Source organism: Mastomys coucha, unplaced genomic scaffold, assembly GCF_008632895.1.
Source record: "Mastomys coucha isolate ucsf_1 unplaced genomic scaffold, UCSF_Mcou_1 pScaffold23, whole genome shotgun sequence".
NCBI lineage: Eukaryota > Metazoa > Chordata > Mammalia > Rodentia > Muridae > Mastomys > Mastomys coucha.
Window position 1 is genome coordinate 50,507,653 of NW_022196906.1, and position 13,023 is coordinate 50,520,675.

Below are 13,023 nucleotides of genomic sequence, written 5' to 3' on the forward strand. Positions count from 1 at the left end.
GGGATTTTCCTAGACCGGGGGCACATCCCTCCAGCACATGGAGACTGCACAGCCTCCAAACACTATTTCCTAACATGCTCCCCCAGAGGTGTGCTCTCTACAAAGTCATGGGGACCTGCTGCTGTGGACCCCAGTGTGAGCCGCCTATCTCCCTGTTTGTTCCCCACACTATGTCTGAAATGCCACCATTAGGTAAGTATTCCTTTAGCTAGATGTGGATCTTTAAAGACATGCTTTGGCAAAGAAGTCTGGGAAGAGGCTGTGTGAGATACCTTAGTGGGAAACAGGTTAGCTTAAACAAGTAGACTCTGATAGAAGAGAGGACTCATCCAGAGTCTAGAGGAGATAGGTGGAAGGAACAGTTGGGTAGAAGATCGCAGGGGCTGCAGGAGAGGGCAGGAGCCTTTCGCTCAGGACCCACTCAACCTTTCTGTCCCCGTACCCGATTATAAAGTCCGTACTGGTAGTGAGTAACTGGTTCAGGATCCATGTCACTCACTACTCCCTTCCCAGACCAGGGGTATTGGGGAACGCCCAGGGCACTCAGCCTGGTTGGATATATGATAGGACATGGAGCTGAATTTTCCTGTATCTGGGCTCTCAGCAGAGAGCTGCCATGCCACAGTTCAGGCACCACGGCAACGGGAGAAATAAACACTCCGGGCCTCACAGTACAAGTTCTGCTGTGATGTGATGTCATCCTCCACTCCAGCCATTGGGCCCCCCACCCCCACCCCCTGTGCTGGCTGCACTTCTGTGGTGGCTTCAGCTGTTGAGCCCAGGCATCTTCCCACAGCCCCCCACCCCCGGCTATTTTGGTATCTCTGAAGTGGGGTGGGTAGTGGATAGAGGGGCCTGGGCAGGGGTCCTGGCTCCCAGCTTCTCAGGCACTGCTTGTAATTGCTACTGTTTTCTCTCAGCCTTCACTATGAAACAGTCCAAGGGGGCCAGGAACTATGTGTTCTACGCACAGCACCCAGAGAAGGAGGAGGAGGTGCCCTCATGGTTTGAGATCAAGCAGACCCCTGTGGTCATGGCCACAATCAAAGGTGAGAGCAGCCCTCTCCTAGGGCCCACTCCCCTTGCCTGCCAGTCTTACCTTCAGCAAAACCCCAGCAAACACTCCTCAAGGCCTGAAAACAACCTGAGCCTCCAAGCTAGGCCCACCTGCTGGCTTTGTGAGATGCTGGAAGAAGGTCAGGAAGTCATATCATCGGGCACACAGCATGTTTTAGGGGAAAGGATTAGGAACTTTTAGCTTGGATTTTACTTTTCAGGGTGCTAGGGACTGAACCCTGGGACCTATACATTATAGGTGAGGGTTCAACCACTCAGCTACTTCACCAGCCCTGTGATTTCTATTTCCTTCAAGTGGAGACCAGGTGGATGAATTCTCACTAAGTTGTCACTGACTATTACTTGGGAAGTGTCTTAGAGTGGTGAAGGATGGTCTGTTTGGGTTCTCTTGAGTCTCACGCTGCCAGTTACTGTGGCTGGATAGGGTGATTATTTCTTAGCCTCAGTATTGTTATCTGTAAGATGGAAAAGATGAAAATATCTGTTTTAATAAGGTCGTCTAGAGGCTCAACTGAAATAATCATATCAAGTGGTTAGCATGAGTCTTAATACCAAGTTCCCTGTTGACGGTGACTGTTGCCTTTCTTGTTACAGTGAGCTGTGGATCTACAGGAAGTGGTCTTTTATCTCTGCATGCTACCTTGTAGGGAAACCAGCTGGTGACCAGCTCTGTGGCAGGATGCCTTTAGCCAGAGCAAAGCCCCCTGTGTTCTCATGGTAGGCTTGAGGGCTGAGGCTAAAGATTGTCTTGTCTGTCCTCCCAGGTCCAGGGCCTGCCAAGTACCTCCGGCCATCCTGTACTGGCTATATAGCCCATGACATCTCCATGTTCCAGGAGCCAGCTTATAGTCTGCACAGGCGGCACACTAAGAAACGTGAGCAGTCCCCACTGTCTGTCCCTTAAGGGTCAGGTCTACTGTCCAAGATTGCTGCCACAGGCCACTGGGGGCTGTGGCTGGTGAAGATGGAGACAGAAGAAAGCCAGTAAGATTTCCTAAGTGGACCCCCACCATCTGAAGGTAGCTCAGGCAGATCTCCCCAGGGAGCTGAGGGGCCTAGACCTATCACTGGCAGAGCAGGACTCTCTTTCCCTGGGGCTCTTTGGCTCTGGTGTCAAATATTCTGCTGGGGAAGCTTGTAGTAGTCAGCGATGACCTGTGGCTGATAGCCAAGCCCAGTGAGATAAGAGGTTGGACGGGGATATGGTCGTGTGTTTGGGGCCCTGTGGTCTAGGGTGACTCCCTCCCTGTCCCACCTTAACATCCCTTTGGCAGAAGCTGAGCCCTTCTGAGCCCTTTGGCATCCCTTCGGCATTCCTTCTTGGCTGGTGCTGAGCCCTTTCTCAATACTCACAGTAGCTGCAGTGGTTGTTGTCTCTGCCCTTGGCACCAATCCGGATGTGTCTGTGGTAAGAGACTGACCACACTGTGGTTCTGCCAGCAGCCTCCGGCAGTCTTGCACAAAAGGTCCCATTTTACAGATAAGGAAATCAAAGTCCACAGACTGCTAAGAGCCAAAGGAGCCTGAAGGGAGCCCTTGCTGGGGTGGCAGCTGTGACAGGCCAGCCCCTTTTTGTCCCTTGCAGGGATCATAGACATAAGTAGCCCTGGACCTTGCTATTTCTTGGATCCCAAAGCAACTCGTTTTGGAATATCTACCTGTCCCCAGGTCCCCATGGAGGAGCGCATCGCCAGCCTACGTAAGATGGGTTGGGAAAGTGGGCCACTGGGAGGTTGGGCTATGTGGTGGGGGTGTCCATCCTTAGTACCTGGTAAGGGATAAAGCAGGGGCATACCTGAGAGTGCTGGCATCTCAATACACATTAAGACACAAATGTCAAAGCAGTTGGAAAGCAGGGGTAAGATAGCCTGATCTATGCAGCCTGTCCTAGGCCAGCTAGGGTTGCATAGTAACTCTGTCTTTAAAAAGAGAAAATGGATACAAGGTTGCCATGACCATGCATGTGTCACTGTTTCTATTCATAGAAGCCAGTGATAATATACATTAATATATACTGTGTTGTGATGTCACAGGGCTCTTGTCAAAGTAGTAACGTTGTCATGCTAATGAGCTCACATATCTAGTGACCTAAAGACAATTTCCTGCTGCTGTCATGGGACATGGGGCAATTACCATCATGTTGACTGCCAAGAAATTGCTACAATGACAGTGATGGCTTTTGTTTTACAACAATGTCACCATCCTGGGGACTGTCTTGGTGCCCTTTCTCTGCCCACAGCCCCATGTAATCCTAATGACCCGGGTCTGCTACTGCACTGTTTGAAAGCCCTCGAGCTGGGCAAGAACTCGACTCTCTTTATGACCCAGCAGCTGGTATCAGGAACTGTGAGGCTCTCTCCACTTTCCTTACTTTCAGGCATAAATTGCACACCATCCTCCTGCCAGTACAACCCTGAGAAGACTCGACCCCCTGGGGAACGTAGGCCTCCCCAGTACACTTTTGGCTACCGGTGTCCATATAGAGTGATGGACCCCAACCCGGCTTCTAACAAGTACCAGCTGCCACTCACGTTGGGGCCCAACACCCCTGTCTTCCGAGCTGCCCCTTCCTATAGTCTGGCTTCCACAAACAAGAATTGGTTCCACAAGGAGAATATAGCAGGGGGTCCTGGACCTGCTGTGCATACGCGACCTGAGCCGTCTGTCTACCAGAACCGCAGCCCCGTGTTTAGCATGGCCAAGCGCTTTGGCTTTCCTCTGGACCACACGCGTCGGCCTGGCCCTGGCTCCCACAACATCCAGCCGGTCACTGTGCACAAGCCCCGAATACCTGCCTTCACCATGGGCATCAAACACTCACCCCACTTGTGCCCACTGATTGTGGACATTCGTGACTGAGGCCTCTGTTGGTGCATGCCCTCTCACCTCACAGATGTTATTTTCCTAGATCACACTGAGCAACTCGAACATGGATTCCTCTAGCAGAGCTTGTGCCTGCTGAGTGGCTAGAACACAGAGGCATTGGATAAATATTTTTGTTTATTCATTCCTTTGTTTTGCAAACACTCTCAGCTGCTTCCGCTGGGCCTTGCTGTGGGTGAGGGGCTGGAGATCCTTGGTCCATTTATCTGGTATACATGGGTTTCTATGCTGGTCAGTAGATGAAGTTGCTATGTGACCTCCAGGGCTCCTAGGCAGGCCCACCTGAGAGTGACCACTGACAAGCTGTATGGCTTTTCCTTGCTTGTCTCTGGGTCTCATAGTCCCTTTCCAAAAGTAGTGGGGATGGCCCTGGATGAAGTCTAAATTCCCCCAGTTCTAGGGCTGTATCTCTGGTCCCTCGTTAGATGCAGACTAACCAGTCCCCAAGGTAGGAACAGAGGAGTAGGGACATGGCAGAAAGGGGAGGAATCATCTTGGTTTGGAAAAAATCCAAATGGACACATGGAGACTGGTGGGAGCTGGTGGAGGTAGAGAGATAGCTCGCAGGGTGACCAGAAGGTGCAAGCTGCGATGAAGCTCAAGTAAGGAGCTCCGGCTGTACTCTGAGGGCTTTAGCTAGATGGGACAGTGGTTTTGTTTGTTTGCCTTGTAGCCTAAGCTCTCCTTAGCCTTCCAAGTGTGGGATTAGTGCATAACACATCACCCAGTGAAGACACTGTATTCCTGAAGACTTTGGGCAGTTAGAGAAAGCCGGCCAGCAAGGGCAGTGCTGGAGGCTGTGGTCAGCCTGTGGGCTCCTGGGAGGGTGTCTGAGTGTCACACGCTATCTTTGGAGAGTCACTCACTATGCCCCTAGCCTGGCCGAGGACGGATGGCAGTGTGGCCAGAAGAGGGCAGCACTGCCTTAGTCTTCAAGGCCAGGCCTGGCTCCACTGGCTTTTGGGTGATAGGTGACTGTAGGCTGGAGCCTTCCAAGCAGACACCTGCCAGTTCTTGACTTTCCATCTTCCCCTCCAGATCCTCAATTCACCTCAATCCTTAGAGTGGTTCTCTTCCACTCTCTACCCTAGGTAGGTGTTGACAGTTCCTGATCTGCAGTTTACTAGGTCTCAGATCCCGGAGGCTGGGAGCCTGGAAAGGAGAAAGGAAGGACAATGGCTACGGACCTCCCGGGCTCAGCCAGAGGCGGACATTCAGACCCAGAACCACTATCTGATGGCTTGTCCCCTCTTTTTATTTTATTTTATTTTATTTTATTTTATTTTATTTTATTTTATTTTATTTTATTTTATTTTGAGACAAGGTTTCTCTTTGTAATCTTAGCTGTCCTGGGGCTCAATATGTAAACCAGGCTGGCCTGTGTGTGTTAGGTGTTCATGTGTGGGCACACACGTGTGTACGGTTACATATGCATGTGTATGCATGTGGAGACCACCGTCAATATGGGAGTCGGCCTCAATTCCTCTCCACTTTAGTTTTGGAGACCAGGTTTCTTAGTGGACTAGAAGCTCTTCATTTCGGCTGTGCTGGTTCGCCAGGGAGTCTCCAGCCATCCTGTTTCCTCCTCAGGGCTGGGGTGGGTTGCCATACCTGATACATGCTGGGCCTCAAACGCAAGAGCTCATGCTTGCATGCCAGGCAGGGTTTTGCTGTGCAGCCCATGCTGGTCTGGTCTTACCTCAGTCTCCCGAAGGCTAGAATTTCAGGTGTGTGCCACTACAATCTGGGTTAACGTGATTTCGGCTGAAATGAAAACTGAATTGAATAGACCTAAGTATGGATGGCGAGGAATGGAGATCACTGTTGGAATATTAAAAAGAGACAGGGTAATGTTTAGGAAAGAGGTTTGTAGCAGCCACCTGGGTTCATACCTGGCTCAGAGCCCTGAAGTCTCTTCCTCCCAGACCTGAGTCCATGTCTGTCCCATTATCCCCAAATCTTGGCAAGGCTGGCTTGGGAAGATTCTGAGAGACAGAGAGAGAGAGAGAGAGAGAGAGAGAGAGAGAGAGAGAGAGAGAGAGAGAGAGAGAGCCTGCGCAGGGACCCATCTGTCTTGCAGCAGATTAGAAAGATGTCATTTTGCCGACAATGCCATTTATCATACTGGCTGCAAGAATTAGTGATGCTTGGGCTGAAAATGTTGGGTGGGGGTGGAGGTGACAGCTGTGAGTTTCCTGTGTCATCAGGTCAGGTGAGCCTCAGACCAGTATCCGAGCAGACCTTTTCTTTGTCTTTTTTTTTGGGTGTGGGGTGGTTTCGAGATAGGATTTCTCTGTGTAACAGAGCCCTGGCTGTCCTGAACTTGATTTGTAGACCAGGCTGGCCTTGAACTCACAGAGATTCACCTTTGTCTCCTGAGTGCTGGAATTAAAGGCATGTGCCTGGTCTGAGCAGGCCTTTTCTGATGGAGTGCCTAATGTAAGCCAACACTGTTAGAAAGATGGAGCTAAGTCCCAGGGCAAAGAAACAATCCTGACTATATAATAAATGAGTGGCCTGTCTCCAGATTAGTGTTGGTGTATGACCAGGACTGGAGCTTAGTGTAGGATGAGAGCTTTTACTCATCCTGAGACTGAGTCCACTGTTCTTTCACTAGATAGATCAGCCAGGCTCCTAGGCTCACCAGATAAGAGTAGGGTCAGAGGATGTAAGACCTAGAGGGACTCTTGGAATGGATCTGGGGTTCTGAGGGATGGAGAAAAGGAGGAAAGAGTCAGACATGTCACTTGTGGACTTATGTCCCTTACTTAAGCCAAGATGTCTCTCAAAGAACTGGAAAGCCCACATTTTACCTTCTACCAGCTCCCCTCAAACACATCCGTCACACTGTCGTCCTAGGGAGAAAGCAAGAACCCCAGAATCCACAGCAGCTACTTCCTCACCTTGTAGCACCCCAGGGGCTCCAGATTTCTCCTCATCTCACACCCCCTGGTCTGGTTCACAGATGCACCTCAACTCCCCAGGAGCAAAGGATATAGACTGTAAGAGTAGCAAAGCATACACACACACACACACACACACACACACACACACATACATCCACACACACACGTGCAGAGGTAGGGGCTGAGGTAGGAGGAGAGTGCTCTATGCTCATGAAAGAGTTGGGGTGCTCTGGGTCAAAGGTGTCACTTACCCACCAGGATAAGTCAGGTGGTCTCTGCCAGCCCCCAGCACACAGAAGGAACACCTAGAGTGAGGGCAGCAGCTCTTCTGTCCTCACACCTTGAGGAGCAAGGTGGTGGCTGATTGGAGAATGTCTCCTTGAGCCCTAAGGGTGGGAAGATGCATGTCTCAGCTGTCCACGGTGGGGAGAGAACTTCCTGCTCTTCCTCTCTGTGGCTGCAGCCTCCCATCTGGTCTAGCTCTTCTCACTGGGTCTCCTTCCTGTGGTTCCCGACACTACTTTCCTCCTTGACCCCCCGTGTCCTTCTGCCCTGTTTATACTCTAAAGATCGACATTTTCAATTACCCCGAAATAACACAGCTGCTCTTGGAGGCTCCAGCCTGTGTGTGTGTGTGTGTGTGTGTGTGTGTGTGTGTGTACAAGCACACGAGAGTGCTCATGCATGCAAGCATGCACATGAGTACATGTACTTGTTTGACTATGGAACCCATGTGTGGGAGTGGGATGTCACCCATGGTCCCCGTGTCCTTTGTGTCCTTTCTGTCTAGAGCCTTCATTTCTTCCTGGGAGATTGGAAGCACGTTTCCCTTCAGGGGAGGAAGGGAGACAAAAGAGAGAAATAAAAAACTGTCATTGCTGTCTTGTAAACACAGTTGCAGTGCACAGCAAGCAGAGACTCAGCAGGAGAGGGGACAAGGGAGAGGCAGGGCTGAGGAGAGGGGGCTGGGAGGGGGTGGGGGTGGGGTGGGCTCTGGAGAGGAGAACAGTGGAGAGCCAGCCGAGCCGAGGAGAAGGGGTCCTTTAGTTCTTCCTCAAAGCCTGGGCGTACGGGTATGGGCAGAGGGAGGCACCCAGAGTGGAGAGATAAAAGGGTTGATCCAGGATTGTGGAGGGGATTCAAGCACGAAGACACTGGTAGCAGGTGCCAGGTGACTAAGACAGACATGCCTCTTGTGGAATGTGACATCTACCAGAAGCAAAGCAGGAGCCTCATGCACAGTCCTTGCTGTGTTCCAGGCACTGACATAAGCAAATGATCAGAGAGGGTATATGATCGGACCAGCAACACAGCTGGAGGTGAGATGGGTGCATCCAGCCAGGGGTCAGCCTGGCTGCGGCTCTCCTTTCACATGGCCTGTCCCAGGGGATGGCAGATGAGAAAGAGGATAGAGGAGTTGGCTCCAGCACAGTTGCTTGTGGGACTTTGCACAAATCTTCTCTTCTCGGGCTTATCAGTTTCCCCATCTGAAAAGTGAGAACGCTGGCTGTTCCTCGGGGTTGTGGGGAGTGTCACACATCTGGATGAGATGGTCTCCCGGCTCTGGTTCTCTGAAAGCTGGCTGGAGGTGGAAAGGAACGACACTCATCACGCTCTGAGAGAGGGACTGGCCAGCAGCCAGACTGCAACCTCCGCAGCTGAAGGGAGGCTAAGCTCCGGATCCACTCCCTGCTGCCTCCAAGTGGTAAGAACTGGGTACTGCAGAAGGTGGGTCTCACTGTTTCCTTCATTGGTCCTCCCTGGCTTTGTCTTGATGGCCAGAAAAGGGGAGGGACTTGCTAGCAGGTTATCCACAGCAGAAACTTAACTGTGGCAAGGCACGAGGTGGTAACTCAGCTCTATTTTCATGGAAAGTTCTGGATCTTCCAGAGAGCCCTCTTACTCTCCTCCAGCAAGAAGCCACGTCATCCCTGGGTTCTACCTGCAAGCCAGGCAGTGGATCCCTTGAGATCTCAGGTGCTATCCTGGGGTTTGGTTTCTAGCATCTACTAGAATCTCACAGTGGTTGAGCTTATTTTGATCCACATTTTCCTGGTAAGGAAGCAGGTATGAAGAGGTTGTAACTGTTTAAACACATACTGGTGGAGCATGGATTCAAACCCAAGTCAGTCTATCTTCTAGGAAGAAGCCCTCATTTGGGGCCAAAAAATTGCCCCCATGAACCTGTGATAATCAGCTGGGACTAGGTTCTGGGCTAAGGGTCAGCCTTACCACTGTACTGATGTGTAAATGGGTAAGGTCCATTCCTTTGTTCATGAATTTATGTGTGTGTGTATGTGTGTGCATGTATGTGTGTCTATGTATGTGCATATGTACTTGTGTATGTGTGTATATGTATGTATATATATGTGTACATGTGTGCACATGTGTTTGTGTATATGCATGCATGTCTGTGTGTGTATGCACGTGTGCCTGTGTATGTATGTGTGCATGTGTGTGTGCTTGTATGTGTATATATATATATGCATGTGTGCACGTGTGTATGTGCACACATGTGTATATGTATGCATATGTCTGTATGTGTGTCTATGTGTGCACATGTGTATGCATGCATGTGTCTGTATATGTATCTATGTGTGCATGTGTGTATGTACATATATACACACACATACATATGTATGCATGTGTGTGCGCATGTGTGTATGTATGTGTATATGTGTGTATGTGCACATACTTGTGCGTGTGTGTGTGTATGTCTATACATGTTCTGGACTTCTCAGAGGTCTTTTGTGGCTCTGGACTCAGCAGGTTCAGTTGATCAGCTTCCAAGGCTTGGGTCCGAGGGTGAGAAAGTGGAAGACCTGGCTTGCATCACGTTAGTTCTGTCAGGTTTGCACAGCAATGTGTGAGAATGGGGGTGAGTGGGGAAACTGCTCTATGAGCATGGGCACATTCAGGCCTGGAGCAGGTGCAAGGTGAGAAGCCACCCCTTGTTCCCGGGAGCCTTTTCCTCACTGCCAACCTCAGAGGGGAGTTTTTCTTGGCAGGAAACAGCCTCATCAATCAGTGGCAATGGGGGGCTGACAGGCAGCCCCTCCTCACGGCTGGGGCTTCAGGCAGACTCATAAATCCCACTCTAGGCTGGCTGTAAATTCCTGTGATTCACACCAGCCTCTTGGAGGACAGAGGCATTTGGGGCTGTGAGAGAGGCTTTTCTCTCCTGGGCAGAATAGGTGAGCATGTGGAGGAGCCTAGGTTATGACAGGGGCCCGAGACAGCTTCCCAGGAGTGCAGAGTTTCCTCCCTCAGAGAAGATTAGGTCATTCTGAGCCACCTCTGTCCAGATATAGGCTTCAGCTGGGTCCCTCAGTGTTCTGACCTGAACCAAACTGAGGCCATATGTGTGCACTTTGGGACCATGAGTGTGCAGTATCTGAGATTCTGTGGGACTTGTGGCCAGAGTGTGTGTCTGTCCTATGTGCCCCTCAGCAAATGGCTCTGACTTTTCACACAGTATTCTGTCCTGGTGACCATGAGGGCAAAGGGGCACAGGACCTTGTTTGCATCATTTGAATTCCAGGGGTCAAAAATCCAACACACCCCAGGCAGAGAGGGACCTCAGGGAGTGGCAGCCATTCGTTAACATCCATCCAATCAGGACTTCAGTTACACTCACACACCCTCGGAACTCTAGTTTGCTTGTATTTTTCTTTCAGCTGGCTTACAAATTTCAAACGTGAGTTTGCCTTGTCTTCAACAAGATTTGTGAAACCAGGATGTAATGTCCTAGTTAATACACACAAATATATATGCGCACATATGTGAAACACTGCTCCATGCATACAAAGGTATACAGTCGTCACTCCTTTCTGGCGACATCAGCATCCATAGATTCACCTAACTGTGAATTGAAAATATCTGGAAAAAGGTATTTATACTGAACATGCACAGAAATTTTGTCATTATTTCACACACACACACACACACACACACACACACACACACACACACGGGAGGGTGTGCTCAGGTTATAGCAATTTCAAAACATTTTGCGCAAGGCATACTTTCTAAGTGGTTAGGCAGCATCATGGGTCACACACCACTCTGAATATTGATTTCTAGTCTTCCTTCCTTTTACAGACAAAGACACCAAGACCCAGAAGTGTAGGGACCTGCTCAAGGTCGCACAGCTGTGGGGTTAGCAGCCCAGCCCAGCTGACCCCTACTCTGCTGTTCATTATTCAGGAGTATGTTCCTTGTCCATGGAGGAACTGTACTGGGTTCCAGTGCTGGAGCACACTGGGATTTCTGAAGGCTTTTTGGAGACTGTGCCCCAATACAGAGGAATCCACAGGAAGTGGTTTCTGGAAGCAGGCTAAGGGGACAGCCTCTCGGTGGGACCAAGCACTGACCTCTGATTAGCTCTCTGCTCTTTCCCCCTTTGTGATGCCTGTGGATTGGGCTGCACCTCAGGGTTAGCAGTGAGTAGAGAAAGGGGACGGGGGAGAGAGAGAGCAAGGCCTTCAGCAGCCCTTCTCCAGGGAGCTGCTCACTGAGCAATAATTAGCGGTACCTGCTCCCAGGCTGGCAAGGAAGGTGGCCTCATTAGTGAGCCCTCCGCTACATTGCATAATTCTTACCTACAGGCCTAGCTTCCTGCTGCCCTTGCCGCCACCACCACCACCCAGAGATGTGGCACAGTGGCTCTCTGGTAGGGGACAGATGTCAGCTCCAGGGATCCAGGGTGACAATATATGCAGACAGCTAGAACGTGTGGACACAGCATAAAACACACAGAAGTGCCCATGCATGTGGACACATGGTGCACATGAGCAAACAGATAGGTACAGTGACATATGTATTCCCCAGCCTTGCCACTCAGGCCTGTATTTAACTCATAGACATTGCACACAGATGATTTGCTGTGCATACATTGGGATCCACAAGGATTGTAAAAAAAATCTCATGCCAGCAGTTGCATGTGAGTTTACACAAACACCCAGAATTCTTATAGCTCAGGCACTCAGGGGCTATTTAGAGACGCATACAGATCAGAACTGCGGGTTCATACAGAAGCCTGGGATATGGGTGACACCTTTTTGTGCAAGGACACCTGTACATACACATATCTTCACAAAGAGTACACACATGCATTTTTCTTGGACTCTAACAGGGCTCAAGGGTCTGGGATTTAATTCCCCCAGGGAAGGGCAGAGACAGTCATGGAGGAAACCATTAATTCTTATTGTTCTGGCAGGAAAGAGAGGAAAGCAGGAGAAAGTGGGCAGAGCAGAGGAGACACAGGGAAGAACAGATGAAGGATGAGCTAAGGGACAGGGAGTATTGGGGACTGAGAAGGTTGAGGGACCTTCTGGACTTCAGAATGTTGATGCTTCTACTCTGAGCAGGCTCAAGAGTGGTCCTTTAACCCTACTCCTAAAACCAGTGAGCTGTCAAGGTCAAGCGGCTGGGCTGGAGCAGAAGCCTCTTTCCAGTGCTCTTGGCACACACAGAGTATGGACCCACTTGTGTCTCATTGCTTTTCCCCAGACGGAATCATCCCTGGAGCCTCCAACCCCAATGCCACTTCTTCTCTAGAGAGGGGAGTTACAGGGGCAGAGCGCTGACTCACAGGAGACACAACCACCCGTGAGATTCCTCCCAGAGACCAGACAGTTCTCTGCACCCCTGCCTGAAGATAGAGTCGTGGAGACAGAGGCATGGACTCTGAGGGACAGAAGGAAAGAGAGCCAGAGGCAGGGAAGCGGGGCTGGAGGAGAGGATGCCAGAGCCAGACAGGTGTGAAAGAGCCAGACTGTGAGAGCTATCCAGAAGCTTCCAGAGACAGAGAGACAGAGCAGGGTGGATAAATGAGGTATAAGGACCGGGAGATGGGACAGTTAACCAGTTTCAGGTGCTTACTCTGTTCATGCAGGAGCCATGTCAGCCTCTGCCAGTGTGGAAAGAACTCTGGCTTTGAGAGATGCTGCCTGACCTAGGTCAGACCACGTAACATCTGAGCTCGGGCTGTTGGTCTATATAATGGGGCACCACCTCTGCCTCTGCGGCTTCCTAGGAGAGGCCAGCTGATCTTTCTTTCTCATATCCTCCTCTGAGTTCTATGAGGCTGAAGTTTGGCAAGGGCTGGGATGCCAGGCCACCTTTGAAAGTCCCCAAGACAGTAAAGCATGTGGAA

At 50.6% G+C, this 13,023-nt stretch overlaps 1 protein-coding gene and 1 long non-coding RNA gene across 4 annotated transcripts; one reads left to right on the top strand and one right to left on the bottom strand.

The window, feature by feature from the left end:
- Window positions 1-690: 690 nt before the first annotated feature.
- On the top strand, window positions 691-4,086 carry Odf3l1 (outer dense fiber of sperm tails 3 like 1). 2 transcript variants are annotated; one of them, XM_031343943.1, is made up of 5 exons: window positions 691-818; window positions 921-1,049; window positions 1,842-1,952; window positions 2,663-2,776; window positions 3,455-4,086. In XM_031343943.1, the coding sequence occupies exons 2-5, from the start codon at window positions 929-931 to the stop codon at window positions 3,934-3,936; spliced, it is 828 nt and encodes a 275-aa protein (XP_031199803.1). In that variant the 5' UTR covers window positions 691-818; window positions 921-928; the 3' UTR covers window positions 3,937-4,086. The 2 variants fall into 2 exon arrangements, with proteins under 2 accessions (XP_031199803.1, XP_031199804.1); XM_031343944.1 differs by having other exon boundaries at window positions 696-834.
- LOC116072475 lies at window positions 1,214-2,988 on the bottom strand. Of its 2 annotated transcripts, XR_004111471.1 has the most exons (3): window positions 2,873-2,988; window positions 2,431-2,531; window positions 1,214-1,532 (listed from the first exon to the last, which is right to left on the bottom strand). It is a non-coding gene; the product is annotated as an uncharacterized LOC116072475 (long non-coding RNA). The 2 variants fall into 2 exon arrangements; XR_004111472.1 differs by lacking the exon at window positions 2,431-2,531.
- Window positions 4,087-13,023: the final 8,937 nt, after the last annotated feature.

Bases quoted from the DNA above. Each gene is read 5' to 3' on its own strand.
- Odf3l1 (XM_031343943.1), top strand. From the start codon at position 929: ATGAAACAGTCCAAGGGGGCCAGGAACTATGTGTTCTACGCACAGCAC. The intron at 1,050-1,841 runs GTGAGAGCAGCC...CTGTCCTCCCAG, and splicing joins GGTCATGGCCACAATCAAAG to GTCCAGGGCCTGCCAAGTAC. The intron at 2,777-3,454 runs GTAAGATGGGTT...CCTTACTTTCAG, and splicing joins GGAGCGCATCGCCAGCCTAC to GCATAAATTGCACACCATCC.